General features: G+C 46.7%; 8 protein-coding genes across 8 annotated transcripts; 3 read left to right on the top strand and 5 right to left on the bottom strand.

The window, feature by feature from the left end:
* Positions 1-2,254: 2,254 nt before the first annotated feature.
* AGABI2DRAFT_143213 (hypothetical protein) lies at positions 2,255-3,938 on the bottom strand (the record flags this gene model as incomplete). The annotated part of the gene is made up of 3 exons (XM_006461198.1): positions 2,255-3,028; positions 3,083-3,371; positions 3,421-3,938. 3 exons carry the CDS (start codon positions 3,936-3,938, stop codon positions 2,255-2,257), a joined length of 1,581 nt encoding a protein of 526 aa, XP_006461261.1.
* Positions 3,939-6,131: 2,193 nt separating this feature from the next.
* Positions 6,132-8,478, bottom strand: AGABI2DRAFT_192788 (hypothetical protein). Its single transcript, XM_006461197.1, has 15 exons — positions 8,356-8,478; positions 8,193-8,304; positions 8,069-8,133; positions 7,866-8,019; positions 7,758-7,798; positions 7,676-7,702; positions 7,502-7,616; positions 7,243-7,450; positions 7,163-7,195; positions 7,035-7,105; positions 6,958-6,981; positions 6,764-6,902; positions 6,647-6,702; positions 6,464-6,593; positions 6,132-6,409 (listed from the first exon to the last, which is right to left on the bottom strand). Exons 1-15 carry the CDS (start codon positions 8,463-8,465, stop codon positions 6,261-6,263), a joined length of 1,434 nt encoding a protein of 477 aa, XP_006461260.1. The 5' UTR covers positions 8,466-8,478; the 3' UTR covers positions 6,132-6,260.
* Positions 8,479-11,426: 2,948 nt separating this feature from the next.
* Positions 11,427-13,695, bottom strand: AGABI2DRAFT_204922 (hypothetical protein). Its single transcript, XM_006461196.1, has 14 exons — positions 13,683-13,695; positions 13,497-13,608; positions 13,346-13,410; positions 13,129-13,282; positions 13,038-13,078; positions 12,949-12,975; positions 12,750-12,864; positions 12,487-12,694; positions 12,385-12,427; positions 12,265-12,325; positions 12,184-12,207; positions 11,991-12,129; positions 11,879-11,934; positions 11,427-11,806 (listed from the first exon to the last, which is right to left on the bottom strand). Exons 2-14 carry the CDS (start codon positions 13,587-13,589, stop codon positions 11,534-11,536), a joined length of 1,299 nt encoding a protein of 432 aa, XP_006461259.1. The 5' UTR covers positions 13,590-13,608; positions 13,683-13,695; the 3' UTR covers positions 11,427-11,533.
* Positions 13,696-14,926: 1,231 nt separating this feature from the next.
* AGABI2DRAFT_221910 (hypothetical protein) lies at positions 14,927-16,242 on the bottom strand. The gene is made up of 5 exons (XM_006461195.1): positions 15,947-16,242; positions 15,490-15,733; positions 15,295-15,441; positions 15,038-15,241; positions 14,927-14,980 (listed from the first exon to the last, which is right to left on the bottom strand). The coding sequence occupies exons 1-4, from the start codon at positions 16,225-16,227 to the stop codon at positions 15,062-15,064; spliced, it is 852 nt and encodes a 283-aa protein (XP_006461258.1). The 5' UTR covers positions 16,228-16,242; the 3' UTR covers positions 14,927-14,980; positions 15,038-15,061.
* Positions 16,243-16,381: 139 nt separating this feature from the next.
* On the top strand, positions 16,382-18,695 carry AGABI2DRAFT_118163 (hypothetical protein; the record flags this gene model as incomplete). The annotated part of the gene is made up of 12 exons (XM_006461194.1): positions 16,382-16,675; positions 16,734-17,105; positions 17,158-17,167; positions 17,218-17,300; positions 17,347-17,386; positions 17,439-17,829; positions 17,879-18,003; positions 18,052-18,072; positions 18,130-18,337; positions 18,396-18,449; positions 18,501-18,527; positions 18,587-18,695. The coding sequence occupies 12 exons, from the start codon at positions 16,382-16,384 to the stop codon at positions 18,693-18,695; spliced, it is 1,734 nt and encodes a 577-aa protein (XP_006461257.1).
* A 1,073-nt stretch (positions 18,696-19,768) lies between these two features.
* AGABI2DRAFT_221903 (hypothetical protein) lies at positions 19,769-21,463 on the top strand. The gene is made up of 3 exons (XM_006461193.1): positions 19,769-19,802; positions 19,854-20,616; positions 20,675-21,463. The coding sequence occupies exons 2-3, from the start codon at positions 20,096-20,098 to the stop codon at positions 21,189-21,191; spliced, it is 1,038 nt and encodes a 345-aa protein (XP_006461256.1). The 5' UTR covers positions 19,769-19,802; positions 19,854-20,095; the 3' UTR covers positions 21,192-21,463.
* Positions 21,407-24,402, top strand: AGABI2DRAFT_48387 (hypothetical protein; the record flags this gene model as incomplete). Its single annotated transcript, XM_006461192.1, has 15 exons — positions 21,407-21,511; positions 21,562-21,606; positions 21,664-22,397; positions 22,459-22,645; positions 22,699-22,833; positions 22,889-23,029; positions 23,085-23,196; positions 23,251-23,322; positions 23,375-23,438; positions 23,495-23,566; positions 23,618-23,689; positions 23,742-23,751; positions 23,805-23,948; positions 23,999-24,072; positions 24,147-24,402. Coding segments are annotated over 15 exons (2,223 nt in total), but the record flags the coding sequence as incomplete, so codon positions are not given.
* Positions 24,403-24,871: 469 nt separating this feature from the next.
* Positions 24,872-25,587, bottom strand: AGABI2DRAFT_136297 (hypothetical protein; the record flags this gene model as incomplete). The annotated part of the gene is made up of 1 exon (XM_006461191.1): positions 24,872-25,587. A coding segment is annotated over exon 1 (252 nt), but the record flags the coding sequence as incomplete, so codon positions are not given.
* Between the last annotated feature and the right edge of the window lie 168 nt (positions 25,588-25,755).

The raw sequence follows: 25,755 nt of genomic DNA, 5'->3' as shown, positions 1-25,755 counted from the left end.
TACTCCACACACGCACATGCACGTACTCGTGCTCAAGTTATGCACCAGCCCAATCAGTTAACCAAAAGAATCTCATACGGTACCCACGTACGACGTCAAACTCCTAGCATTTTGTTCAACTTACTCACGTACGTGAGACTATAATACACCTTCATGTGAGAATAACACAAAGGGAGGGCCTAGGCGCGATATACGGGGCCTATAAATTCCCTCCACTCACCGCCGCCCTCGCCGACCGTACGGGCGGACGTTGTAACTTGTAAGAGAGACACATACGCCGTAACCCTGACCACGACGACCAAGTAAGTACTTACTTGTGATATATTTGGGTTGAGAAAGAAACCCGGGGTAACCTTACTATAACTATATCGAAATTTGAGGGGGAGTACTTGAAGTAGATCATCAATCAATAATTCTGATGATCAGGTTAAAAAAATCATTGGGAGTGCTTACTATGTCTATGTATGTACATAATTTTCTTGCGTCACTGTTTTTTTACTTGGTGCCCCAGGTACGACAGGTTATTGGAGAAAAGGGATATACCGTTTTCCTTTCCTGAGTATCCTGAGAGAAAAATTTTTACCGGGAGTTCTCAAACATCGATACAAACGAAGGGCAGTAAGTAAAAATTTTAGTTCAACTTCATAGTATCGTCAGGAAACTCCTAGAGTGTAAAATAGGAGCACAAATCCTTTTGTACAAACTTCCTCAAAGTTGTAAGTCAGAGAAAACCTAAATCATTGAAACTCAACCTAACAACAGAAAAATGGTCGGTTGGTCGAATCCCAACCCGAGGGTCTTTAACCCATTTACTCTCTCGAGAGGGGTCCAATTCTACCCCATACCCTCCCACACCTCCGAATCACAAAGTTCGAAATAGAAAAAAACTCCGCACCCAAAAATACACATCAGGATCTATCCATCATATCAGGGACCAACTTACGAACATCATAGGCTTAGCAGAGCTCCACAACTCCATAGTCCTCGATAATTAGCATGATACATATATTCATACCATAGCGACTTGACACCCTTCATAAGTTACCACTGATTTATGGCAGTACTCGTCTCTAAGTAAACTCCGCACCTAAACATATATACGTTTGTCCATCACCGTGTCAGGGACCAACTGGACCAACTTACGAACATACCCACATTTGACTCCTCCACAACGAGTCCATCGTCCTCGATAACTTTTAGCATGATTATTATATTCATACAGTACAGCGACATGACAACTTTTTACAAATACACACTGTCTCGACTTGAGTAAACTCCGCTCCTAAACATAAATCTGTCTATCATAATGTCAGGGACCACCAACTTTACGAACATCATAAAAATTTTGCATTGTATGTACAGCATATAGTAGTATACCCACATTTGATCCTCAACAACTCCGTAGCAGCAACACACTATCACCCTGACCTCTTTCACATATCACATATCATATACATCCCACATCTCAAAAAAACACACACAGTGCCAACTGCCACCGCTTCACTCCGCCACTAACGCCGCCCCTGGACCTGAAAAAAAAAAACACAGATTCAATAGAAACACATGAATTCGACACCCAGTTTTCTCAACAGTTTTAAAATAAACAAATCAATTAGTTACCATGGAAGTCAAACTACAATAACAACCAACTATTCCTTCTCCAAAGGGTTCACGCTCGTGTGATCTTCAACTCACGACACACGTGTACAGTCGCAGCGATACACATTGAACACTCATACAACTCAAACTCACACAAATCCTTACAAAATAAACCCATCTATTCTCATATTCCATAAGTAAAAGAAAAAAAACCACCCTCAACAAATCAACGTCCAAATAAAATAAACCACTAAAACAAATAAGAAAAAAACATGACTACAAGAAACGAAAGAGGGGGGAGTCCTTTCCAAAGCTAGGTAAAGAGTTGAATAAAAAACAAAAAAAAGTTTAGGGTATACGGGTTATATGCGTATGTGTGTAATTGGGGTGTATGTACTGAATTAATGACGATGAATGTATATAGCATGCGACGACACAAAAAAAAAAAGAGAAGATGGTGGTAATGTTTTGACGTAGTCACCACCATGTTTTTAAGAAATGATTCATTTCCATCCATCGAGACGTTATTTTTTCCGCTCTGAAGGGTTTAGAAAGGACGAAAGGGGAGGGTATTTCGAAAAGAGGCATAGATAATACACGAAAGCTTGGTGATCAGGACAAAACCAAGAAATTTTGACAAGGAAACAAGGGTCGTCTAGCATAATTGCACTTCCCATTCACCGCCTTCAGCTCCACCAGCCTGTGGCATACTCTTGAGGGCAATTCGCACGCGGCGTTTCTGGCCTTGAGATAAGGGATCGGGTATTGAGAATTCGTTGTTGCCCAGTCCCAAGTTGGAGACAGCCATGGGTGAGTGGGGAAAGTTGAGACTACTCAGAGTGTCGCCGGGTGGAGAACCAGCTCCGTATAGCATGCCAAGACTGCCATCCAGCATGGATGATAGACCGTAATCATTCCCGGGACCGCTGATGCCGAAGAAGGGGTCAGATGCAGAGATGGGAGAAAAGGCGGAGGTAGACGAGGCGGAGGAAGGGGAGGGTGCGGCGTATGTCCTGTCACTGTGAAAGGGGTCGGAATCCCACGCGGAGGAAGAAGCAGAGGACGAGGCACCAGGGGATGGTGCGCGTGAGGAGTCCGAGGAAGCCGGGTGTATCCTCACACGGATCTTGCCATTCTCTGACGGGGTGGTGTCGAAGGATATGTCGAGATTACCAAGGGCGCCGGTGTCGATGTCGGAAGAGAATTCGAGTCTGCGGGGTGATGAGAAAGTGGGGTGATGAACATCTGAATCGAGATCCATGATGGAGGAGGGGCTTGGCCGGGACCAATCATAATCGTTGGGAAGATACGAGTTGATGTCAAAAGAAGAGGCCATGGGTAAGAGGGGTGTGGGAACGGTGAAACTGGTGGTTGCGCTGGTGGACTGGAGGGGCATGGAGAGGAGAGAGGGAAGGGCACACAGGAGGACCTGCTTGCGGAATGAGTGAGGCTATGAATAGAAACGGGAGAATTGGAAACACACCATCAACCCGAGGCTGGCGCCGGACTTGTTTGAAAAGGGCACGTTGGAGGTGCGCGCGGGAGATGAAAGAGGAAAAGAATCGGAAGCCTCGAGTTTGACAGGAGGCGCCGGGGGTGGAGAAGCGCAAGGACGAGTGGCTAATTGGGCATTAAGCTCGCGTTCGCGATTTCTTGCGGCGGCGAGTTCAGCCTTGAGCTGCTCCACCTCGGAAGCCAGATGGTTGCTGTCTTCGGGGGCCTGAGTTAGAGCGAGGAGACGGGCGTTCTCGTTTTCGAGCTCGGTGACCCGGCTAAAGGGTCAAAATGAGATTATGCAGAAAAGGGTCAAAAGCGACATACTGCTCCATGGATTCGAATTCTTCACGCTTGCGCTGCCTGCTGAGAAAGGCGGCGGCGCGGTTTTTGACGAGACGTGCCTCGCGCTTGGTAAGACCTGTGACGTCCGGCGGAATAAAGTCCTTGGAGGCTATGCGCTCGCCTTGGGCGCGGGGCTTCTTTGCGGGGGCTGGGGAGGGGCTAGCCGAGCGTTTGTTGCTAGAGTGCGCGGGTTCAGAGTGCATGGGGAGGGGCGAGTCGGCGCTAAGGAGGGAAGAGACGGGGGAGGGGGGCGCGTTGAGGTCAAAGAGCTGGTGGGTGGGGACACAAGCGTCGGGGGCGGGGTCTGGAGAAGTGCGGGCCTTGAGCATACGGGGGGGCGGGAGGGGGGATGCCGAGGAAGAAGGCGGGGAAGGGGGTGCGTGAGCGTAAAAGGGGATGTCCCACTGGAAGTCTGGCATGTCGGGAGAGACGGGGGAGAGAACGGGGGCGTCGCTGGCGAGGATCTGGTTGAGGCTGAGCGAGAGCTGCGATGCGGCCATGGCTTTAACTGCCAAACTGCTTCCGTCACACTGGTCACACCCCGCCCCTTTTTCGGACACCCCTCATGGCACGTGCTACGTTTATCCGTCCACCTCTGTACGGTGATAAGCTCTTACAACACCGTCGCGTCTATTCAACGTCGATCCCCCCCCACATTCTCTTCCTCTTTTTTCTCCTCTCCGCAATCCAACCCCCTCCGCACGAAAACCAACATCCAACGCTGCATGGACCCATCGTCGGAAACGTCAAACCAACCAACGGAATAACCAGCCCTTAAAAGGTACCCAACCTCTCACCCTCATACTTTAGCGACTCTCGAGTAATAACGACAATAATCCGTCATGCCTTCTTTCAGCGGATCCAGACTGGCCTTAGTGGATTTAGATCACTCTCTCCGTCCTTTTGGTTCCGTCTTGTGGTAGACTGCTTTGTTCAGGTGGTCTCCAACAGCGGGTTTGAAGTGGCCTTTTTCTGCTCCCTTGTGCGCACTTGTGTTCACGAGTTTATTCCGCATGGCAGGCGACCTAAAAATCAACCGATTCCCCATACTTGAAAGCTAATCTAGTGCTAATGTGCTATGACTGTTAAATACTCCCGGTAAGAACCTGATTTACCTCTTGGCATCCAGTGACCTCATTGACCATCCGGACCTTTCTATCATAGGGTTATGGCCCTTTGTTCGTACGCTGTCAAAGACACAGCGATATACTACCAGTCAGCGCCTGATTTAGATAACATATGCATCCGTCATGAGGATCCGCCCGACAATGATCATTCGACTTCCGTTAATATTCACCCAGTTTTCTTCCGCGATGACGGTTCTTTGCTGCGCATCCCCCGGGCCGCTCCTCAACAAAATGTTTTCTGCTCCGATTTAAACCCGAACAACTTTTTTTTTTGTCTGCGCTAGCAGTGGCCTTGTTACTAGAACCCTTCAAGTTATGGCACTTGGAGCATCAAAAATTGTGAGAAGTCTAAGCTCTCGCATGTCATGACATCAACCTAACTAACAATTTATATATCAAAGCAGTTCTCGTGGTACAGTGACTCTTTAATTCCACAACAACGCAACATAGCGACATCTCTTTTCAAATATCCATCATAATCCAAGCCACCGACCCAGACTCAACTACAAGGGAAATCCCGCTTCCTCCCTTTCATCCTGACTTATTATTTTCATTTCTCCCCCACCTCCATCCCCACACTCGTGGCTAGGGCTGCCAAAGTCAACCACTGCACTAGCGCTCGCGCGTCCTGTATTCCTACCCCTTTCCCTTTCCCCTTCTTCGCCTAGACAGCACGCAAAAGCCGAATATCTCTCCAACCCTCGGGCTGGATGACAATCGGGCCGCCCAGAGCCCTCACTCCGCCTAATACTCTTCTTTATTGTCTCTGATATCGGAATGTGTTCGAGCGTTGCGTAATAAATTCTGATTCCAAAAAAAAAAAAACTACGAGGGAAATTTCTTCTAATAACAGCTAATCAGTAACAAACTTTAACTATGTTCCTGCTAATGACTACTTTGTAGTAGTACCCCCATGAACACTAACTATTAGCTAACTGATACTTCCATACATCATTCAATTCCTTTTTTTTTCCACCTTCCACCCGGCTAACCCCAGTCAAACCCACTTACCTTGTTTGACTGACTGACTGACTGATCGGAGGGCCGTAAGTTACGTTCAAAAGTTTCTTCAATCCCCGTCAGAGCTAACTCCTTCAATTCATTCATTTTTTTCATTCATGTAGATGCGTTGCCCTTGACTCCTACATACGGTAATCAATGATTGAACAGTTCAGTCGCGCCTTTCTTTTCTGAATATATTTCCTCTCAAGTTACGAGGCCAAGCTCATATACGGTCATGGCCGAACTATAGATCTAAACTGATCAGTGGCACAGATAATACACTACCCTATACCCGCGGACCAATCATTCCCATATGGACGTTAATTAGTACAGTACACGCCGAATGGAATAGTATCATAAGCCTCAAGGAAAGTAAATAAGCTAATGGAGTCTTCATGTCAAATGTCATTCTCTAAGGCTTTGTGGCATTCCGATATGATCGACCCCTCCGATACATTGAGTTGCCAAGTGCCAATTCACAAAAGCCCCCTAATCTCCTCAACATTGAAACCACGACTATTACTTAGCTCAGACTAACATGTGCTCAATCTCAGTGTATCATTTAGATGCAGAAAGAAGGTTTACATTTTGGTGTAAGAGGGAAATATGGGATATATACTACATTTTTGTGGTGGTACATGTATTAATTAGTAGTTGTTTATATACTGGAAATTAACATTATACAAATCTCATTCAGAGAGTATAGTAGAACCCAGGTTGTCCTTCCAGAGGTTCTGACAATTTACCTTCCCTCGACAACCTGTTCATCCTCTGATTGTAAAGAACCACAATCGTCGCTACAATCATAAGAAGGACCTGCGAGCCGATAGACACAGCCAAACCTAATTTCCCAGATTCAATGGCCGTTAATAAAACGAATAGGGCTATGTACTAACCAGGAATATAACGCGGGGCATCTTGTGCCCGAAATGTCGTGGTGGCTAAAATACCACCAACTCCACCAAACATGACCGTTATAGCACTTTGCACAATTCTTTTACTATGCGAAACGACATTGTTCGATGACTAGTTGAAGCCGTCAGCATTTATAAAACCCAAAAAGAAAACAAAATTCTAACCCAAGCCAGAACACCAGGAATAGTTCCTATGTTGCCAGCGTTTATCAAGAACGTCCCTGATCGACGGACAACAGATTGGTTTTTCTAGCCATATTTGAGAGAACTGCTGATCCTTACCAAGATATCGAACACCGTTATCTTTCGCGAATGCAACCAAGGCCAGCCCCACAAGGCAAATGAGAGCCTGAATAGAGAGGAAAATGCTGCGATTCTTGTACTTGTCCGAAAGCCAAGAGAAGAGCATGCAAGTGATAATCTGTCCCATTTCCCATTAAATTAATTTTTTGTGACGAGGCAAGCAATCGACTTACGGGTGGTGCATAAGGGGGTGCGCTCTAAAAAGAGGGTGAGATCGTCTCTTCGTAATGAGATGGATTTTAATTCATACCCGAAGGAGTGCCTGCGTGCTATCCCAACCCATATTTCTCAAGATGAACGTGATAAAGTACGCCAAGGCGTCTGGTAAAATCCCGTGAGCTCAAACGAACATCGTTGAATCCGATCACAAATACCCACATGCGGGTAATGTAGTACAGAGAAACATGACTCCTTGGCGGACGTTAGAAGCATTGCCCATCAGATAATCCAGAACCCACCATATGCCCAAAGTTTCCAATCGGAGAGATATTTCCGGACCTTCGCCAACGTCAACTTGTCAGGAATTGCATCCCCGCGATCATCGTCTAGGCGTTTCATGACAAAAGCTGTTTGTTCGGCAGAGAGAAACTTATTCCGGTGCGGGATGTCTATAATCCCAAACCAGCACAAGACTCCCAAGAAGATAGTGACGGCACCCTCAACTATCTGAAGTCGGGATTAAGAGTCGTGAAAAACGTTCTATGGTCTGTTGCTTACGAAGATCCACCTCCAACCGGCGATGTTTCTTTTACCATCGAGCAGACTCAACGCCCACGCGAAAATCGGACTGAGGCCACTGATGCAGATAGAGATGAGGTAAAAAGCGGCCATTCTACATAAGATGCGTGATACATCAGCGAAGGGAAGAGGAGTCACACACAAGTGGCACACCTTTTCTGAACCTCATGGCGCTTGTACCTGATGAGGTTCGATATCAGCTTGATCCAGTTTGCGGATAATACAGAGCACTTGCCAAGTTGAGATAAGGTAAACCATAGCAGGGAAGTAGCATGCCTGCACCACAAAAGAGTCAGAAAATAACGGTCTAACCAACAGATTCGCACAAAATTGTTACACTCACTTCAAATACACCGAGAAGTAGTCGCAATGCTGTTAGCTGTTGCCAGTTTTTGACGAACCCCATGCTGAAAGAAACGGCTCCCCAAGCAACGACGCAGGACGTTATCCAGGGCCTAATGCCAATCACGGGGAGAAACATGTTGCCAGGTAACTGACTGGAAAGACAGTCAAAGAAATAGACACACGAATTGTCGATAGACGTACAAGATGATATATGTCACGAAGTACAAGGTGCTAACGATGTTGAAGCGTCCGTTAATACCAAGTTGCTGCGGTTAATTTCCTGAATTTTAGTCTCAATTTCAAGGCTCTTGCTATTTGACATTACCAGATCCTCCCCCATCCCAGCAGTGTCAGCTGCGCCCAGATTTATTCGGTCGATTAGTGCGGCAGCATATATCGCGGCGAGCAACGGTAATATACGCAAATCTATATGTAGACTGGAAAACCGGTTAATAAGCTGACCTTATGCAGATAGAATGCTGTCTTACATTGTCCGACGCTCTAGTTTACGATCTGGCCCCTTTGGCTCCTCTGTTGAGTTCAATGTCAGATCTTTAGAGCTTGCTTTAGCATCAGCGTCAACGGAGGTGGGTTGCATAACGGCACGATGGGGGGAAAACAGCAATGAAGTTGCATGTGATGGCTTGATTCACCTTATATTCTTAGACACCGCCCTGAATCAATACAGGGAAGCCATATCCTAGCATCTATGGGGCGGATGACAAGTGAATACAGTCCAAACCAAGTCTTAAAGCCCTCATATTTCCGTTATGAAACTTCTTTCTCCATTAACGGAGGGGGAAAGGAATGTCCGAATGGTGGTCCGACTCCGGTGGTAGAGTGTGAAACCCATGGCGACCTTCCAGAAAAAAGATCTTTGATGATGAATTCATGTAGTAATATGAAGTCGGAAGTGGTACCTTGCATTGATTTCGAATGTATCAGCCGAAACCCTTGGCATTACATAGAGAGGTAATGAGATGGGCAACCTGCCTTTTCTAGGCAAGATAATCAACTTGTGCACATGTAAATAGTACGTCACCAGTAGACCTGAGTAGTTGTGGCTGCCTGAGGTTCTTCCAGTGATCTGTGGATGCTTTTTGAGCCCTCGGTACGGTGGTAGGGGGTCATTGTAATCGGGCTGACGCGTATGTGAAGGGTCGGAGATTTCGAGAACAGGCGCTACTTTATTTGGTCAACTCCGATACCATCGAAGAAGCCAGTGTGGGAGGGCAAAGCCTGGAACGTCAATGCATGATATAGGGCAATACAAGAGAATGGCATGGTGATGGCTTGGCCATCAATCTTTTGGACAAACAAACTTGACAAACGCCATTGATACTCATCCCACTGATGTAGTCTCAGTGTAATCTCAAGCCCTGGTAAGTGTAGCCATGTGGATCATTAATTCATTAATGACATTGACCAGAATTGAGAGCTTGGGCTTTGATGTTTGCACCTCAATCTGTGATGTTAGCAAGCGTTACTGATCATGAACTAGCGCCACTTCAAGACATTTCAATTTAGTACAGGGATGATGATGATGGTGCCGAAGACATATCGGACAGTTGGTAGGCAGACGAGATTCGAAACACTAAAAAGATATAGAAGATACCTGGTTGGCCCTCCGACGGCTTCGAACTTGTTCCCTCTCACGGAAATTGAATCCTATTCAATCTTTAGAAATAGAAGAAGCAATAATGCTCCGTCGCAAGGAGATTCTGACTTGCAATGGACATCACTATATCTTTAGAAAGAGAAAACTAACATGACAATTACAACAAACGAAACGAGCGAGTTGCAAGCCTAGGATGCATCAGAGGCACAGGGACATCCTGTGCACGGAATATCACCGTAACCGTGATACCCGACACTCCCACAAGTATGACTGTTACTTGTGGCGTACTGGGTCATCCTGACGCGGGAATCAATATCTATTGGAGCCCGGAATAAGCATGCTTACGATACTACGTTGTCGGGCGACTACTGGCGTTATCTGAGAGGAAAAGGGCCTTGGTGTTTATCTCAAGTTTTGTGACGGAGATTAAGTAGAACGCCCGAACAGAAGCGACAATCTCTGTTCTTGTGTCGGTTGAATGAACTCCCCTTACAGGCTTGTGTTGTAGTGCGTAAGAACATGATGCCTTTAACTCAGTCAGAAACTCTATTCCTGCCACATTTTCCAACGGATACTCACGATACACCCATTGAGTCCAGCTTTCAAGTGATTGACAACCTTGTCCGTCATCAGGAAATACGGCACAGAACATCCACGATTGGTTCTACTTCTGAAGAAAGAACTTTATTTTGTAATTGCGTCAACAACGTATTCCGATGAAGGAACCAGGGAACGAAGACCAAGCCAGGATCGCAAGGAATAGCGTAATCGCGCCCTCGATGGGCTCCAAAAGTGATGAGGATTCAACCACGAAACCCAAGCCGAGCGCCGCACGGAATCCCTCCCATACGAAGATACTAAAGGTCACAGAGAATAGTTTTGCCAGGAAGCTGACTAGGGTGATATGACCTGGTCGACCCCAATCATCATCGTTGATAAGGCAAATCGGGGCATACAAAACGGCGGATATATCATCGATACGATGTTAATTCGTTTGTCCGCTAATGGTTCCTGGTATCGGGTGACCGGTGACAATGCCTACTCAGATAAAAAGGGAGTAGAAAGCATACGAACCAAATCGGCACGCATTTCAGGGTTAAGACTCTTGTGTTATCTCTGTCAATCATGCAGAGCAGGTGTGGGAGAACCAGAAGGGGAAGTACCCCTACAAAAAGTTAGTTAGACTATAGATTAAAGTAAGCTGATACGATAAAACTCAGCTGTATACTTTTAATTCGAGTCGTGTTGTTTTCATTGGGCGAGAGTGTAGAGAGTGTAGATTGTAGCGACAATTTTCCGGGATCATTCTTGATATCTGCTTGCGAATTTAACGCCGAGTCCCTACATCATCAAACCGCGCAGTAACACCCGTTTCATACAAGCAGAGTCGGCGGATAAGCCATGAAGCACTCGTTGCAGGACCCTGCACCTGAGAAGAATCCAACAGTAGACAGTCTGTTCAGAGAAACTTTCTTGACATTTTCTACGCACGGGATGCAGTTCTACCAGGCAGACATGATTGATCGAGAAACCGGTAAACACATTTGTTGATTCATTGTTACAATGGCAGTTGGAGAGGTCGTTCACGTTCCATTTTGAAAAATCGGAGTCTCTTCCTATTGCCGAAGCCACATATAGCACGTCTACATCACTGCGTTGCTTCTGTACTTCAGGTACAGGTTAGAACTTCGCAAAGAAAGAAGGAAGAACGACTTTACCGCTGTCAACCAGCGAAACACGACTCGGAGTCCCTGACTCCCGGATTGTGCCGTCAGACTATCGCGCGCCATTCGCTTCTACAGAACGACCGTGGACATTTTACTTCGAAGGCCCGAGGAAGTGTTGTCTTGGTGTTGTCAACCATGAGAGCAGGGCTTCAGAGCTTCATCAGTGGCAGTGTTGAAGGAAGCTCAATCTGATAAGGCATCCCTTAACGAGAAGGAAGAGACATAAGGATATCAATAAATGTATTTATGAACAAGATTGTATGTAATAAGATGTTCAAGAAAAGTATAATCGTTCTCATGCGTGGTGTTCTCTCGTATTGATCATAGAGTGTACACAAAATCAGCCCCTTGCCCAACGATCCTACAGCCCTGCCTGACTTTCAGATTCTCCAATCTGAAATATATAGTGGTTCCTGTAAGACAGGCCAGAAGAAGCAGCTGGCAACCAATGCTCGCATAAATGCCGGGTATGTAACGAGGGAAGTCCGATTGACGGAATACTGTAGTTGCAAAAATACCGCCCACCCCTCCAAATGAGATCACCATTGCAGTAGAAACGGCACGTTTGGAGTGGGAAATCGTATTGTTGGCAGACTGGACACCAGGAAATGGAAACACCCTATGTTCAGAAAGGTTTCCAGAAAATAATATCGAAACTCTACTCACATACGCGAGGAGACCGGGAATGCACCCCGCAGAGCCCCCATTGGTCAAAAATATACCTAAACAGTCACGCTCTAAGTATAAGTCTCTCTGAAGCAGATAGAATCCAATTCACCGACGTATCTCACAAATGGGGAGTCCACGAAACCCGTCAAAAACAATCCAAGTAGAGTTATACCTGTCTGGAGTGCGATGAAGATTGCCCGCTGCTTATACTTATCAGAAAGCCATGAGAACAACATTACAGTTGCTGCCTGATCATAACATTAACTCTTACAAAAACGCGTGAGTTGTCCAACCTCACATACCGCAAAGATGTATGGGGGCGCAGTCTAAGAAGCGACGTAGGGAATTAGTGTAAAATCGCGGCGACTACTACGCATGCTTACGAGCAACAGGGAATTGGCAATGGACCATCCCATGGACCGAAGGATAATTGTGACGAAGAATCTGATAAGGATATGTCATCAGTGGTGTAGTAAGGACAACAAACGTTTTATAACGCGCACCCAATCGCATATGCGGGTACTGTGGCACAAAAATACATGATCGCTATCATATCACAGAACATCAACAGCCTTCCTCTGAACAGATGCAATTAAACCACCCACCAAAAGCCCACATTTTCCAGTCTCGAAGATGCAACAACGTTTTCTTTAGGGTCAGTGTGTCAGGAACGGAGTCCCCACGATCTTTCTCAACCCGTCCGAGAACCACATTTGTCTCTTCTTTGGTTAGGAACTTGTTCTGATCTGGAAACTCAGGGATGAAGAACCAAGAGATTGCACCGAATAATATAGTGATAGCCCCCTCGATGATCTACAAAAATAAAACATGAGACGTGAACTTGAATGATAGGATGAAAGTAACTCACGAAAATCCAAGCCCATGCCGGGATGCCCTGTTTCCCCCCCAGGAGGGTCAAGACATAAGCAAAGATGGGGCTGAAACCTCCAATCAAAATAGATATGACATAGAAGGCACCAAGACTTTACATCCCAACGAACACACCAGCAAGATTAGGATCAGAATCACAATCAGTTTCAGAGTATACAACAGGCGAGAAGAAATACCGTTTTTGTACTTCATGCCGAGTGTACCTGAGATTTGGGATGAGAATCAGCATGCCTTGCAACGTACTCAGAGAAGAGAAATGTCGCACCAAGTAGTGATCACGAACACTAAACCAGGAAAGAACCCTGCCTTGGCGGACCTTTGAGTGACGCATCTCGGTTCAACCTTCAATGACCTACCTCGAAAGCACCGAGCAGCACCCTACAAACCGCAAGGTGTATCCATGAAGACACGAACCCCATTGCAAGTTGAACTGCACCCCATGATACAACACAGAACGTCAACCAGTTGGTAACTCCGACTTTTCGGAGAATAACGTTGCTGGGGAATTGTCTACCAGATCATCAAATCGGGATAAGCATCCAAAATTTTCTTTCAGATCATCAAAACACCTACAGTATTGTATAAGGAATGAAATAGACAAAAGAGACGATGCTGTAGCGAGACCCACGATCAAGATGCTGGAGACAAAAGTCCAGGTAACCAAAGCGAAGCCACAATATTTGATAAGCTCTAATTGTATGCGCAAAGATAGGGGTAAACATACAAGATCGTGATCCATCCCAGCGGCACGCGCAATTCCAAGGTTGGTCCTATCTATCAACGCTACGGCGTATAACATCCCCAGGACAGGAAGCATCCGCCAATCGACGCGGCGGCTATTGACCGAGATGAACGAGAATGGAACCTCAGCATCAGAACGATCTGGTACAGGAGAAGTAATACAACCCACATAATCCTACTTTCTTGTATCGCCAAGTCGGGAGTTTGAACGGTGCCGTCGTCTTCAGCACCCTGATGAGATGCTACTCCATCTGCCTGGGAAGTGACTGTGCTTTTTATGCGCACACTTTTGCCGGTGGCGCCAGACATCTATACCAGTGTCTATTTGGAAAAAATGCCAGCTAGCTGAAACGATGGGCGCGAAGGTGGAATATGTGACCTGACAAGGATTGGAATGCGCGTCAAGTTGCAGTTGTTCGGCAGAAAGAAGACGTCGGGGTGTCTCAGTCGAGCTTTTATCCTCCACAAAGTACCCATTTTTGCACCCAAACGTGGCCGCTTACATGTTAGGTAGGGCACGAGCAACATTGAGTAAATGGGAACGAAGAGGCCATACTAACGCAAAACGGATGAACTTGACCAGCATGACTGTCTCACGCCTCCCAGAATGGGTTCCAATGCACGCCATCGGACATAAGAACAGAAGCTTTAAAGAATGGATGACCCCTCGCGATGGCGAATCCACCGGTTGTGGCGTTGGCAGCACTGCATCCTACACGTTAAATGGCGCGACTGATCCCAATTCCTGAAGCGAAGATCAGGTTCCAGAGGAAATTACTGCACGGGGTACTAGGAGGACGCACCATGAAACAAAAGAATCCCAACAGAAGGCTACGGAAGAACGAATATCATCCATTGTGGCAGAGTCCGCTGTAAACAAGAAGTCTTCTTTTCGCACCAGCCGGCAGGGGCGCACGCTGTGTCATTGCATGATTGTAGACTGTAGTCTCCGCGGTATCGCTTGAAATTCAAGAGCGTTAGTTGACCATGCAAGGTTTGCTGATCTTTTCGCCGGACTTAATCGGCAACGTGAAATGTTGAGGTTCTGAGAGGTGAGGCTTAGGGCGACCGAAAAGACGGTCACGTCGACGGCACTGGGGCTTGATGCCATCACCCGCAAGATTCGCTACACCATGAGTGGCTACCGCCGAAATGCAAAACCAAGCCGATCAAATTGGATTTCTGAGACGAGATAAGAATTCGCTACGCATCTCCTTCAAGCTTCAAGTCCGATTCACAAATAGAGTTAGAACAAATTTTGTACAGTCCGCAATTTTCTAGGTTCCGATGTTACATGGAAGAATGGATCTATGAATTGCCAAGGTCAACGAACGATTCGACATGACATTAAACGAAAGATTTGTTCGTACTTATGTACAGAGAGAGCACAGGCTAGATGAGTGGAAGATCTGACGCGGCATTAAATATTGTAATAGAAAGCAGAGATAAGATAGTCGATGTTCCAGTCTATGGGCGACGAAGTCTATGAGTTTCCATTCGTCATAGAAAGCTAATTCCTCCTACCCATCCAAGTATAATCCATCCTTGTCAGCAAACTTGAGATGTTTCCTTCCTTGAGCTACTTCCGCTGGTCTCCTTGTCCTTTCCCTTATCAGAAACAGAAGCGGAACCTTCTTCCTGATAAAGGCCGTGCTGTTCAATGTAGTTCACAACAGCGTTGGGTAGCAAATATCGAACAGAGAGTCCTCTTCTAAGGAAGAGTCGAACCTTGATGGCAACAATCAATACTTGTATACAAAGTGTAGAATATAAAAATATACCTTGGTGCTGGAGACGTCATTTTGAATAAGTTGTGATATCAGATAAATATTGCTGCGCCAACGAGCAAGGCTATCGACAGCCTGATCCATTCCGGTGCCAGCCCTTTCAACTATGAGACACCCATACCGACCCAAGATATGATCCAGCTAGGTGGACATCAATAAGACGCGATGTTCAAGCAATAATCAACACACATCAGCGTAGCTCCACACTCCCGGTTCGCTCATAGTGGCAATAAGGTCGGAGCCTGCAAGCAGCATAGGGCGAACGGTCCGATGCTCGCCACTGGCAGTTTCTACGCCGCCTAAGACAGTGTTGATTTCGTGATCAAAGTGGTCCAGCACTATGGCCGTCCGTTGGTATGATTGGAAAGCTTCCCAAGGATCCACCATCAACCAATTATTTGATTCTTCAGCGGCGAGGTTGCACATGGTGACTCTGAATAAAGAAGCATCAGTATCGTCACGAGACCTCTGAAAGATAAAGATGATTGGATGGCATACTGAATAAGTATGTGTTTATCAGGCCACCAGGGCAGGTAAGGCGGTCCAAAGATATGCATCCCGGAACGCAGACCATGACGGAAGGCCAAGGATACACCGGGTAGGGCGACCAAAGAGAAAAAAGGAGTACCATCGCTGATGTACGCACCGGTGGCGGGCAGAGAGAAGACCAGGCTTTTTGTACTGGTCACTGACAGGGCTGAGATAGGCACCAACAATTTCGAAGTCTGTGTTCTGTCTAACGTAGTCCTTGGCCATTTCGAACATACGGAGATGAAGGTACGTGACAGGACTAAAGGACCCGCATGCTACTAATACGATGGGGGTTTTGGACGGGTCTCGGAGGGTGCGGTTGAGACGGTGGTGAGGAAAAGAGTAATTTGGGGGATCTGTGAATGATTCTGCGAGGTGGATGCTGGCTTGAGCCATGGGTGAAGTCGTGCGGGAGAGGGGTATGAAGCGATGCGGCTACTCGAATCTCATTAAATTGTGCCGTCGAGCACACGCTCCCGAATCCGGCATCTGGTTCTCATCGCCCCATTTTATATGACAAATCTCGGCGTCTGCTGCCTCTCCGTGCTACATGCTCGGTAAGCGTCCGCGCACCCCGAGTTCTTCGCCTTCAGACGGGCCATCCAAACGGCAGCGCTCCGACTCCCTCGACAGCTGGGACGGCTTTTCAAACCAGCGACTGAGGGTCTACGTCGTCCAGGCAAAACTGGATGAGAAAGAAATTGCCGATATATACCGTCTTGTAGAGTCACATGCTAGCGGTCTCCATCTACAGCTCTCAAGCAGTCCAGAGACAGCAGATATCATAATCACAGTCGTTCACATGCTCAAACGTCTCGAACGGCACGTTCCATGGGACGTCGCTGTATGTATGGCGTCATAACACCCTACCATAACCCCGCTCGTTGACTAGACTCCAACAGAAACAAAAATCCATCGTCACTCCCGAATGGCTCCGCCAGTCTATCAAATTAAAGCGTCCTGCCCCTTGCGGTGGCTTTGCCGCCATCAGACAATTGCATAACGATACCGTGGAGCATTGCCCGGAACAGGACGAAAGCTCCGAGCCATCACAAAACACTGCTCATCCGATGGCTTCTGCAGAATCCGTGGTAGTTTTCAAACCGACGAGTGAAAAAGTCAAGAATAACTGGAGATCCAGGTATGCGTGTGCGCGTGCTCATCCATTAATTTGTCCAAACCAAGCACTTGCAATTGCACTGAATGTCCTTGGGCGTTCTCGAGAGTTGGAGGGGCTCTCTGTCAATGCCCTCGCCTACGAACGTGCTGTTGCTGTGAGTGTTTGACGACAGGATGTACGAAGCCGCTACTTAGTTAAATCACCAGATCATCAAATGTGAGCCAACATAGTAAATGGGTCTGTCACGGCTATTAAACACTGCTCAGCATATCCGTCCGTCATCACGCGAGACAACTTTCGGCAAGAAATCTCTAAGCTACCAGGCGTTGGATCCAAAGTCCGCTCAAAGGTACGAATGCACTTGGTGGCAGATGTCTTAGTCTAATATGCGGTAGATCGAAGAATTCATCAACAATGGAACGATTGAAGAAACAGGTAAGACTGACTTCCCCAAGTTCATGAATTTAGGCCGACTCTGTTATGTCAGAGACTACCTTGGAATCAGAACGTTACCGCTCTCTCTCGCTGTTTAATACAGTTTATGGTATCGGACCATCCGCTGCTCGCCATTTATACGAACTTGGTCTTCGGTCTGTAGGAGATCTGGAAAGATACTACGACGTCCCGCAAGGAGCCAATGCCTCTCAACTAGACGATATCGAGTCACAAACATTTACGCCTAACGGACGGCCAGTACCTTTAAAGAGCTTTACAGAAGGAAATGCGAAAATTCCGCCCATTTCAGTCAAAGTTGCGTTAGCTCTCAGAGAAGATTTGAACACCCCAATTCCAAGAGCGGAGCTTGAAGAAATACATAGAGTAATCATGAGCGAGCTAGAACAAGTTCAAGCGGGATGTACCAGCACGGTTGTCGGAGGGTCCGCTTATCAACTTCGAAAGATACATCAAATACTCATATATCTACAGGCACAGGAGAGGAAAACTTGAGAGCAATGACATGGATATTGTTATCACCCATTCGGATATGCATCAAGGCACAGGGTCCATCAAAGGAATGGCGGCAAAACTGGTCGAGAGATTGTATAAACGCGGTGAGCTGATTCATGCTTTGCATGTTCAAGTTTCTAACTACTCTCAAGGTTTGGTAACTCATGTCATGCGTACGTAGTTGAAATTTGCGCAAGACTAATTGACCTTTTGAGGTTTCATCAATTTAGACTTATCCGGGTTTCATTCACACAATCCACTTCGCACGGAACACTGGGACTCGCTAGAAAAGGCCTTAACCGTGTTCCGACTACCCGCTTCATCAACAGCTTCGCAGTCACAATCTTCTGAAGCGGGTTCACAGACTCGAAGATTGTATCGTCGTCTCGACTTGATCTTTGCTCCTCCGGAAGCCTATTGGACCGCTGTAGTCGGGTGGTAATTACCGTTTTGCTTTTTCATCAATCTTACCTTTTGACTTATGGTTTATGATCAGGAGTGGATCGAGGCTATTTGAACGTGATTTGAGACTTTGGGCTAAAGTCGAAAAGTACGTTTTTCAAAACCGATGATATGTGTACCTAAATTTATGTCTGTCCAGAGGGATGAAATTTGACAGTTCCGGATTGTACGTTTACTTTTTTTTTCTTGAGATAGTACTAATCTTGGTCCTGACGTGCGATTTAGGACAAGGAGACATGATTCTAAATTATTTGTGCCCGAGAACGAAGAAGACGTGTTTAAGATACTTGGGTTAGAGTGGGTCGATCCTACTTTGCGTAATGCGAATGTTTAAGTTGTACGTTTACCTGTAAATTATGTTTGTATACTATACTTTGGACAGTCGAGATAATGATTTTATCTCTCGAGTTAATCTGGTATGTGAATATCGTAGCGAATACTTTTGCTGGAATTCCTTTTCATGAAAGGGAGTTTAATTAGGAAACGATCCAATGTTGCCCGCCAAAATTCCTTCCCACGTCTTGAAATTGATCGGCTTCAAAACCTATTAAGCTGTACATAGGAGAGCGCGTTCGGCAGATCTCTACGGTTTTGAAATCGGACTGTCGTACCGATATTTGCAGCCCTCGAGAGATGCGTCGCGCCTTACTACTCATGCTGCCACCATTTGTTGAATACACTTCGCTTTGCACTATAGATTGACTTGCATCTGTTTAATTCTCCTGGTCATCAGCAGTCAACTGGCATGTGTGACCAAGGCTGAGAAACCGTAGGATAAACGGTTCCTGAGTCTCATGATCAGTGAGATGGAAACCGTCAATTTCAAAATCGATTGACTTTTACAATGTGCCTGCTTTGATAGTTGATACCCTTTGATACCTTTTGATACCCTGTTTTCCGGAGATACACAAGTGTTTTACATTATTTTCGAGCTCAGGGGTCTGAAGCCGAATTATACTTTTCTACCTTCATCCACATGTCATCACAGCCCAAAGGCAAGTTTGCGGCATATACCAATGTTTTGAAGGGTATTTCTGCTCGTACGGGAACACCTATATCGTCACTTATACTCTCGTTTGGAATTATCCATGAGTTGACGGCAATTGTACCACTTGTTGGGATATTCTATACGTCGCGTGCGTTGGGTGTGGGTGAAATGATTGTGAATACTGTGATTCGAGATACAGAGATTTCTGGTCGTGAGGAGCAGTTGAATGGTGGTGGGTTGAATGAAGAGCAATCAGTTATGGTGTGGGGAAAACGGAAAGTGAGAGGATGGGTGGAAGATGGTGATAAGTGGGCAGCGAGAGTTGGAAGACGGTATGGTGTGTTTGGGTATAAGAAGAGACAACCTGGGGAGGTGGATAATGGGGATACTGTTCCTAAACATCGTATTGCTGGAGACGTGGCGAATGCTGTCGTTGCGTATGGCGCTACCAAAGTGAGTCGTTTGATTGAATGAAGGATGACCATTTGTTGATATGATTTTTAGTTGTTATTGCCGGTGAGAGTCGGTGTATCATTGTATTTTGCACCTGCATTTGCGAGAACTGTGTTGAATCCTGTGAGGAGGGTAGTGATGCAGTCATTCGGTAAAAGCCCGTCTTAAGTTATGTATGTAGGTATACAGTGGTAATGTAGATAGACAAGATGCTTGCATAAGCTCATATATCATCACGGCACTCTTAAATCGTGAACCACTCATGCCATTACCGTCACGTCTCCTCCCTTGGAATGCCCAAACTCCACCTCAAACGCACGCCGGAAGAAGCAGCCCTTCATGAGTTACGCAAGAAAGAGAAGCGAGAAGGGAAGCGCAGACGCCGACACCTTGGGTCGTATCATGACCTCGATTCTGAAAGTGCACATGCTCGGAAACGTTCTCGTGCTTCAGAACTTGACCAAGAACCAGAGAGGAAATGGGCTTCGAGTGATGAAGACGAGGAGCAATACGGCCCCAAGCCAGCGGCTTCAAGTAATAGTTATGCATCAGGCAGCCACAAGCCTGATCGGGACCAACTGGAAGCGGAAAAAGATGATTTGCGGTTTAAAGAACGGTTGTTTGATGCATATGCGGACGATGAAAGGCTAGATTCGTTAGAGGCGAGGATGAACGACTTTGCACACGTCCCTGATAGATGGCGGACGGCGAAAAAGCCGATTAACGTTTTTGAGAATGACGAGTGGTTAAGGATGGATCCCCAAGTGATGGATGAGGAAGAATATGCAGAGTGGATACGGATGGGAATGTATCGGTGTGTGGTCCCCTCCGTGCTGTGGTCTCGGCAAATGTCACAGCTTTGACCTTAATAGGAAAACGCATGCCAACGAATATGCAGAAGCGCAGAGGCAGAAGGCGGCAAAGGCCGCACGCCGTGCCGAGGAAAAGGCCCGGAGAGAGGAAACGGCGCGGCTTGAAAAGGCCGCTATGGAGGAGCGGCAAACGAAGAAACGCGAGCGGAGCAGGCGACAATGGGCTGAAGCCCGGGATGGATATCAGGCACGGTGGCAAGTGCTTTTGTCTAGGAGCGGAGCTGATATGTTAGAGTTTTGTGACATTCCCTGGCCCATCTTCCACATGGCTAAACATAGGTCGGCCGTATCAATGGACGACCTGACCGAGGAGGCCATCACTGCGTTCCTGTTGCCTGTCGATGCTGGAGAGAGCGAGAGGAGTCGGAAGGATGTCCTGCGCGAGACTTTTCTGAGGTTCCATCCGGACAAGTTTGAGGGACGGATTATGCGGCTGGTGAGGGAAAGCGAGCGGGAGGCGGTGCGGCAGGGAATCAGCCGAGTGGTTGTTGCGCTAAATAAATTGATGGCAGAATAATTTATCGTTTATAATATTCAGTCGTTACGCTTTTTGTGCTCGCCCGTCCTTTACTTGTCCTGCCACTAGCCACCCTGTAGACGGCTCCTTCTGCCTAATATCACACATTCCTTACTCCGCATCTCCTTATTCTCCAAATCACCCACGACACATTCCTGCTCCATCTCCCATCACTTCTGTAGTGGCTCCATCGACATTCTTTGACAAGAAACACAATGGCTAATGTCGGTGATGCTGCCGATGAAATCTTCAATGCCAACTCCCGGACGCTGGCGCCCGCTGCTGTTGGGTCCCAAGTGGCCCTGATGTCGGTCGTTTCTGTAGGTTTGAAGCATCGTCACCCCACGCTCCACTCGCTTATCATTTTCAGGTTGTTACCGTTCTCTTATTCAATATATTGCGTCCTCAAAACAAGGTACGCAGCGGAACTTTTCCTTTCATCCACCTGCTGCTCATCTTCTGTACAACGTAGATCATCTATGAACCTAAAGTCAAGTACCATGTCGGCGACAAACCTCCGCCTCGAATTTCAGAGAGCTTGTTTGGATGGCTGCCTCCACTCATACGCACCAAAGAACCTGAACTCCTAGACAAGATTGGTCTCGACGCCGTGACCTATCTTCGCTTTCTTCGTCTCATGCGGTGGCTTTTCGCCGGCATAGCGGGCCTCACGTGTGCCATTCTATTGCCAATCAATATCATTTATAACCTTCGGCATGTTCCTACCAAGAGCCGCGATATCCTTAGTATGCTCACCATCCGCGACGTTTCCGGTTCATTTCTCTATGCGCATGTCGTTGTGACCTACCTCATCACCTTTCTCATCATAGTCTGCGTTCACTTCCATTGGACAAAAATGATTCAACTGAGGCAGGCCTGGTTTCGTTCCCCCGAACATATGCAGTCTTTCTATGCACGCACGTTGCAAGTCAGAACTGTGTCCAAGAAATACCAGTCAGACGAGGGCCTCCAGGCCATTTTTCAAGGTACTGGAGTACCCTACCCAACGACAAGTGTGCATATTGGCAGGAAAGTTGGGCAGCTTCCGGATTTGATTGAGTACCACAATCAGACCGTCAGGGAGTTTGAGGAGATTTTGGTCAAGTATTTGAAGGGTGGAAAAATTCGATCCAAGAGACCTACCATCAGAGTTGGTGGGACTTGCGGGTGTGGTGGAATAAAGAGGGATGCGATTGATTTCTACACGTACGTTCGCTCGTATCAATTGGTTTTTGAGCAAAGGTCACTCAACACGTGACTCCCTCAGTGCAAAACTCAAACGCACGGAAGCAGCCATAGAAGAATACCGTAATCAGATTGATACCCGCAAAGCTGAAAACTATGGCTTTGCTAGTATGGCTGCCGTTCCTTACGCCCAAGCTGTCGCCAAGATGCTGCAAGGCAAGCACCCAAAGGGTACAACAATCGAGTTGGCTCCCAATCCAAAGGACATCGTGAGTGTCACTTTTCGATCGTGATAACCAAGAAACTCAAAATTCATTAACAGATCTGGGCCAACATGAATAGGACTGATGGACAACTTGCTCGTAAAAAGTTTATCGGTTTCCTCTGGCTGGTCCTCGTCTGTTTCGTCAACACTGTGCCCTTGTTCATCATCTCCGTCTTGGCCAACTTGGATGCCGTGAGCATCATCTTTCTCGACCACTATACAACTAGATCATTGACATCATACACAGCTGAGAGCTTACGTTCCTTTCTTACAATCGTGGTCCGATGCCAATGCATACTCGTTCGCCTTCGTTTCTGGTGTCTTGCCACCCACTATTTCTGGCATCTTTGGTTTCTTCCTCCCTATCATCATGCGTAAGCTGAGCAAGGTAAACTATTCGTTTTCTGGCAGTTCGTTGAAGCTGATGGTCGTGCACATTATAGTTCATGGGAGCTCTCACGCACTCTAAGCTCGACCGAGCTGTCGTAGCCCGGTACTTTACGTTTTTGGTAATCTCACAGCTTGTCATTTTCACGTTGATCGGCGTCATCTTCAGTAAGTTTTACTTAGCTCAGGGGAGGCTAAGATTTCTGATCGTCTGTCTGGTAGATTCGGTGAGGGTGGTTATCGACGCCATTGGTAGACATGCCAGTTTCAGTGATATCGTGGATAACCTTCATAGTAAGATTTTTTGGATTTTGGATGTCGATGATGGCATTGATTTGCTGTGAAGAACTGCCGGATAGAATTAATACCACGTACATCAATCAAGCTTCCTATTGGTTGACGTTCTTCCCGTGAGTCCGCTCTTTGGCTGTCAAAGCTCGACCGGAAGACGCTAATTTGAACCTAGTCTCCGTGGCTTCCTAGCTGTCTTTGACCTTGCACAGATTGTGAATCTCGTTTGGCTATCTATCAAGACTCAGTATGTTTTACTCCCGTGAAAATACATGTCTCTTCTGACAGCTATTTCTAGCTTATTTGGTCGCACACCTCGCGATATTCGTGAATGGACGCAGCCGCCTGAGTTTCAATATTCCATTTATTAGTACGTTCTGACTCAGATGGGCCATGGATAATTGTCTAATATGCCTATTTAGTTCCAACATAGTGAGTATAACAAGGAACGTCATTTGTCCTTCCAAACTAAGGGCTATTGTCAGCTTTTTATGGGAGCTGTCGGTCTCGTCTTCGCTCCTCTCGCTCCTCTCGTAGTTGTTGCAGCTGCCATTGTCTTTTGGATGAGTTCCTGGGTATATAAATACCAGTTGATGTTCGTATACGTGTCCAAAGTTGAAAGTGGCGGAGTATGTCCCTCCTTTTCTCTCTTTTATTGTTTTAACTAACTCGGTTGTAGCGGATCTGGAACGTCGTTATCAATCGTCTCCTTGCTTGCGTGGTCCTCATGCAATTATTGATGATTCTCAGTATGTCAACCTGCCTACGCATATACATGTTTTACTGACCCTCTGCTTTGCAGCGATCGGCTTACAGTATCGCTTTAGCTCCTTCCAATGGGTCTCCACAGTACCTCCGATACTCTTCGTTCTCGCCTACAAGATCTACATCAACCGCACCTTCTTACCCAAGTTTAGATACTTCATTCCGACGGAGGAAGATCTTCGTCAAGCCAAGGTGCACTCTGAACGCGGCGACGTCAGAGGCAATCGACTTGAAAAGCGTTTCGGCCATCCTGCTCTACACACGGACCTGTTTACGCCCATGCTACACGCCAAAATGATGCCTCTCCTTAGCCAAGTCTATACCGGCAAGATTAACAACGATAAGGCCAAGTTGGATGAATATGGTGGACAGAAGGTGGATGCGCAGATTGTACCTGGAGGTATTAGGATCGCCGGTATCAGTCAGCATGATTTGGAGTATGATCCAGTTCTGTATCAACGGGACAGAGGGGAGTTGGATTGGGATCAGCGGTCGATTGCTTCAACAACTCTGATGGATGGAGGGTCAACGTTGGAATCCAGCAAGTCACAGTATTTCGCCAACTCTAGCACCACGAAACTCGTGGGGTATGATTCATATTTGGCCAAAGGACCTGGAGGATACCAGAATCCATCAGATATCGAAATGACGCCTATTGATACTCAGGAACCGCTCCTCACACCACGAACACTTGAATATCAACAAAATTACCCATCGCAACAAACTTTAGTTTCTGATTCGCCTCCGACACTATATCAACAATATAGTACTATGTCACGCGAAGCACCACTTCCTCGCCCTCAAGAGCGTGCATATTCCCCAACCCCTTCGTACCATACTGATCCTCAAAGTCACGGTCCTCGTTCCACGCCTACACCAACGCCGGGTCAACACGTTTCCCAACTGTCGCAACAATGGAGTTCCAGTGGTCATGGACATCCTGGGCGACAGCCATCGCAACAGTGGAATAATATCATTGGTCCGGGAGCGGAAGCAGGGGCAATGCGGCATCAACAAAACGCAAGCCAGCAGTGGGGGAATGTTTCGAGAACGGGTACGCCAGTGCAAGGACCGCAACCATGGGGAAATATGTCAAGGTCCGGAACACCTGTACAGGGCCAGCAACAGCCATATCACGCCCAGCACCCATCACAACAGTGGCAGCAACAACAACCCAATAGACAAGGAGGCCCCAATAACTTTGCGGGACGTGGTGCATATCGGGGATAATAATTGATATGAACTCTTTCTCGGTTTTTGAGACGTTGCTCATGATCTTTATTTTGGATTATAGTCAGTTATTGTGGGTTTTTCGGCTTGGACCTAATTCCTTTTTTATATTCTTGATGAAATTAAAGGGGACTATTTTCTTGTGTACTTGTCGTGTCGCGCTGATCCTCTTGCCCCCCTCATTGCCAGTCATGCCCTTAGACCTTTCAATGTTGCCCCTGACACCCGGGACCTTGTGTACCTAGCGGGCCCGTGTGCGTACCCATGGATTTAATGTAGGGGGAAGGTTGTCTCTTGTATTTGCAATTTTGGGAATACTTTTTTTTTCCCTTTTGATATATTCTATAGTAAGTAAGTAGTATAGTATTCGCTTTCTTTTTCTTCATTCATCTGTTCGTCGTCATGTTTTGAACTTTTTGATAACTTCAATGAACTATAAAT

This window comes from Agaricus bisporus, assembly GCF_000300575.1.
Source record: "Agaricus bisporus var. bisporus H97 unplaced genomic scaffold AGABI2scaffold_5, whole genome shotgun sequence".
NCBI lineage: Eukaryota > Fungi > Basidiomycota > Agaricomycetes > Agaricales > Agaricaceae > Agaricus > Agaricus bisporus.
Note: the sequence above shows the minus strand (reverse complement) of the source record. Positions and strands in the feature narration are given on the sequence as shown.